Genomic DNA, 5,009 nt, shown 5'->3' with positions numbered 1-5,009 from the left:
TTTTTTTTTTATCAAAAGTAAACTTCAGACTCATACAATACTTACGGTACCTTTCACACCACGTGGATTGAGCAAACCATCCTCCAAGAGAAACAAGTGGCTACCCAAATGTAATCATCGGACCTATTTAATTGTTCTGGATTTACTTGTTTATGGATTTGGCTATGTATGTAGTTACTAGAGTTTACAGTTATAAGTATTCATGGTTAGACCGCTTTTGAAAAAGTGAAGTATTAGATAAAATTGTCACGGTCTGTCTGTAGATCTATGTCATATCATACAAACCACATTATTTTGTGGGTTGTTTTATTGTTTTCTTTCCCTTTATTGCTTAATAAATCATGCATCTTGCAAATTGTCTGCAAAAATCATTTAATTCTACTAAACTACTATATGAATGGCCCCAACTACAAACCTCTATTTTAATTCTACTAAACTACGAATGGCCCCAACTACAAACCTCTATTTTACCATTTAATAAAATAACATCATATATCACTATAGATATTTCTCAAATTGAAATGTAACTTTAACCTTAAGAAATTGCGTTTCAAAAGAGAAGATATCATGGCTCAAATTTATGTATTCTCATTTCCATGGAACTATGAGGATTAAGTCTTCAAATTCCACAAACAACATAATATTTCAGAAAAGCTTTTGTAAAAAAAAAAAAAAAAAAAAAATAGTAATTTCGCATTTCACAAGTCATATTAAGAAATATGTGATTATTTCACTATAGAAAAAGCAATCATAGTACCCCCCCTTGTTTAGTTTATTTTAGTGAATAATACCCCTTATATTTGTAGATTAAAATATTAAGTTATGAGTTGTAATGATTTTAAAACGTGCAAGATTCTTTGTGGCTCAAAAAAAAAAAAAAAAAAATCCACCTAAAGATCTCCTAAACGCAACATTATATGAACGTGTATGGTTGATACCAAACATCCTTTTACACTCGCTGCAACCAAACGACAATATTTTGTATCACTTTCCCTGTTCATGACAGCCTCTACACTTTCGACCACTTCAACTCGCATAATGCAATAAATAATCTATCATTAAAAACATTCCACAAAGTAGGAAAATCTATATTCATATTTCTAACCAATAAGGATTCCCCACACAAATGTTTTTTTTTTTTTTTTTGGATTTTATGCCGTCAAAAAGTTACAAACCCAGAATTTTTAAACCTGTCCCACAACTATAAAACACTAAAAGAATCATGTCAGATGTCACCCAAAATTTTTAAAGGATTAAAAACTGATTTTTATTTATTTATTTATTTATTCTCTCTCAATCTGAATGGTGACATGGCTGATGTTATACTCTCTTTTGATATAATCCACGACCTTATCAAGAACCATATCAGCATCAGCTTCAGGCCTAATCCTGACGTGGCATGCCAACAACACTTTCCCAACAGTAATTGCCCAAATATGCAACTCATGAATCGCAACCACTTCTTCTATTTCACAAAGCCCTCTTTCAAGACTTGTTGCATCGATTTCTCTTGGTGTGCTCTCCATTAACACCTCCAATATGTCCCGAAGCATATTGATTGTTGTATACAGAACAATCACCGAAAACAGCAAAGTACATATCGGATCTATTACTTTTAAGCTTGGTTTGTACCATATTACCCCTGCCCCTATCATTACCCCGATACTCTGTATTAAATCCCCTAAAACATGAAGATACGCACCTTGCACATTTATATTCCCCCTTTTCTTCGTTTCTTTTGATGAGTAGGTTTTCAATAGAGGCTCATTATGTCCTTCATCATGATCATGTTCATGACCATGACCATGACCATGACCATGATCATGACCATGACCATGACCATGACCATGATGTTCGTGGGTTGTGACACTAACTCCATGGATATGTATATCATCTTCGCCATGATCATGATCATGATCATGTCCATGTCCATGGCTATGTCCATGTCCATGGCTATGGCCATGATCATGGCCTAGTATGAACATCATGAGAATGTTGACAATCAAGCCAAATGACGCGATGCCAAACATTAGACTGCCTTCGACATCAACAGTGCCATGAAGGAGACGATCAATGGCTTCATAAACAAGGATTCCAGTTAACAACCAAATGATTTGGATCGAAACTAAAGTCCCAAGGATTTCAATCCTGAAAAACCCGTAAGATTGCCTGGGTGTGGCTTCCCATCCAGAAGCCCAAACAGAGAACAGAGAGATTGCAAAAGCTGCAACATCTGATAACAGATGGGCTGCATCTGTAAGAATTGCAAGACTGTTTGCTTTGATTCCACCTACAACTTCCACACTCATAAATATCACACACAGGATCACTCCGCACCAGAGCTTCCACATTGATGCTGATCTTTCTTTTGCCTCCCTGGAGGTGGTTTTTGAGTCTGAGAATCCACATGGTGCTCCACCACAAACCTTGCTTACAGTTTGCCTGTTGTTCTCATGGGTTGCAGATATGTCAACAGCGTGTCCATGTTCATGGTTTTCAGCATCCATCTGTAACATCAAATCATTATTACATACACAAAACTGTGTGTCATTATGTAAGATAAATGATAGAAACATCACATTAGGTCATTTTGCCAAATCAGCAATCAAACTAGGGTTTAGATTAGCTCATACGGATTTGTCTGACAATTGATTCAACATAAATAATATCAACTTGAAAAAAGTAACGACAAAACACAACAAAGGAAATCTGTAGCACATTAACATCAGGATTTTGAATTCATAATAAGAAGAACCTTTAGATTGTGTTAGACTTTCAAAACTGAATGTAGAAAAACAGTAGAAAAAACCACCTTATGGACCTGATGTAAGGTAGATCAAAATGAACAAGTGCAAAAACTGTTTACAAATCACTTTAAGAAGAAAAAATATAAACAAACGACCATCAATCAATCACTGTGAAGGATTATACATACACGTACAGAAGAAAGGGGTCTATGAACAAGGATTTGACAGGACGCATACAGCAGTTGACGATTATTCTATGTGAAATGAATCCTTTAAACAGCACAAACTAATAATGGGAATAAGGGATTATAAATGTCCAAAAAGTAAGGGACGAGATTCCAAAAGGTGTGGCTACCAATAATACTATTCGAGTACAAAGATAGGATATTCCAATCACAAACGAAGTTATGCAAATAATCAAACGTCGCCACAGATGAACTTAAATCCATGGAATACTGAAAAAGATAGAGAATCGTAGGGTTTACCTTCAAGCAATCGATTAGATATAGAAGAACCCAAAACCCCTAGGTTTTAATTTCAGAGCTCGCGATGATCAGAAGGGAAGGGATTCTGTATGCGTAATGCGAAGCAGCAGGGGTTATCATGGATTTATATAGAGAATCGAATGGCGTCTCCATTTGTTTTGTGTTTCTGGGTATGTAATCCTTCCCGATTTAGGTAACGATTGATAAGTTCGGTTTTTAATATTATTTCTATAAAAACTTTACATTTTACATTTAAGTTCTTTTTGTTTTTAGATCTAAATTTTTTTTTAATAAATCAACAAATTTTTATCTATTATTATCTTATATTATATTTAGAGTTTTCTATTTTTAGATTTAAATTTTTTCTTTTTCGAAAAATATAAAATTTTTATTTATTATTTTGTTAGTTCACTTCAACGGGTAAATTGAGGTTTTTTGTTTTAAAGATCAATTTTGCATTTTTCCATTTTAGACCTAAAATCTTTTTTTCAAAATAAACCTAAGTTTAACATATTTTTTGAGTATTTCATTAATAAAGTCAATTACTAAAGCTGGAAGGTATGGAGCGGAAAAGGAAAGCATGAGAGCTTCCCTCTCATTGGAACATCGTCTCCTGGCTGAGGAAACAACTCGCGGGAAAGAGGTGGAGAGAGGGGGTGTCGCACTTTATCTCTTGTCGCACTTTATCTCTTCATTCTATTGGACAATTTTTTTAATATTTATAAAATTATATATCTACTAAAAAATCTAAAAAATATATTAAAATTTATGATTTTTTATTCCCTACAAAATGAGTATAATATATGTATGAAATATATATTTTTTTTAAAAATAACAAAATAATAAGAGGATTCCTTGGGTTTTAAGTGAATGAAAAGTAACAAAAAGGATTGTGTGACCCTCAAAAAAAAAAAGGAAACATCCTTTTACGGTCTAACATGTAATCTAAGGGGCTGTTTGTTTTTTGTGTGAAGATCTGCGCAACCACTTTTGTCTGCACCGCGCAGACAACGCGCAGACATATGTCCTCGCAGATTGTTTGTTTTTTAGAAGTGCGCAGATCAGAAAACGTCTACGCGAGGTCTTCCTGGCGCAGACATGGGCCACTGTCTTCAAAGGTCTTCAGACCTCATTTTAACCTAAACCAAAAAAAAAAAAAAACATGGCCATCGTGCAGTTTTTTTTTTCTTTCATTTTTTTGTTAAAAATACATTTTTAATGTTTATAACATGAAATTAAGTTTAAAAATTCAATTTATTTTAATTGCCCGCAGACGTTAAAAACAAACAGTCTTCTTATTGCAGACTGCAGACATTTGATCCACCTCTTCTACCGCACAGGCTTGCAGATGTGGTCCGCAGACTGCAGACATTTTGACTTCAAAAAAACAAACAGCACCTAAATCATATGTTCCGTAAGCATCACTCATCTAAAACATCAATCGATTTCAAATCATAGATCACCTTTCTACTTCTTTTTATTATACACTATATTGAATCCTTAGAAATAACTTTATTTTCAAGCTAATATCATAAAAAGATGGTGTTTGTTTTTTTTATACTATTATTGAGCACTTATGTCTGTGGGTGGAAAGACTCTTCATTTTTTAAATGATTGTAGACGTCAAAAATATATACGTCTTCTTCTCCAAAAAAGACAAGGACCAAAGTCTGCACACACGAAGATATTTTTCGCATACGTTTTGTATGTGTATTTGTGTGTGTCTATATATATATATATATATATATATATATATATATATATATATATATATATA

The 5,009-nt window shown here is 33.5% G+C and overlaps 1 protein-coding gene across 1 annotated transcript; it reads right to left on the bottom strand.

The window, feature by feature from the left end:
- Positions 1-1,242: 1,242 nt before the first annotated feature.
- LOC145034520 (metal tolerance protein A1-like) lies at positions 1,243-3,427 on the bottom strand. The gene is made up of 2 exons (XM_078982953.1): positions 3,233-3,427; positions 1,243-2,507 (listed from the first exon to the last, which is right to left on the bottom strand). The coding sequence occupies exon 2, from the start codon at positions 2,505-2,507 to the stop codon at positions 1,284-1,286; it is 1,224 nt and encodes a 407-aa protein (XP_078839079.1). The 5' UTR covers positions 3,233-3,427; the 3' UTR covers positions 1,243-1,283.
- Between the last annotated feature and the right edge of the window lie 1,582 nt (positions 3,428-5,009).

This window comes from Lactuca saligna, chromosome 3 (assembly GCF_052625555.1).
Source record: "Lactuca saligna cultivar CGN05327 chromosome 3, ASM5262555v1, whole genome shotgun sequence".
Classification (NCBI taxonomy): Eukaryota; Viridiplantae; Streptophyta; class Magnoliopsida; order Asterales; family Asteraceae; genus Lactuca; species Lactuca saligna.
This window is presented reverse-complemented; position numbering and strand designations above follow the sequence as displayed.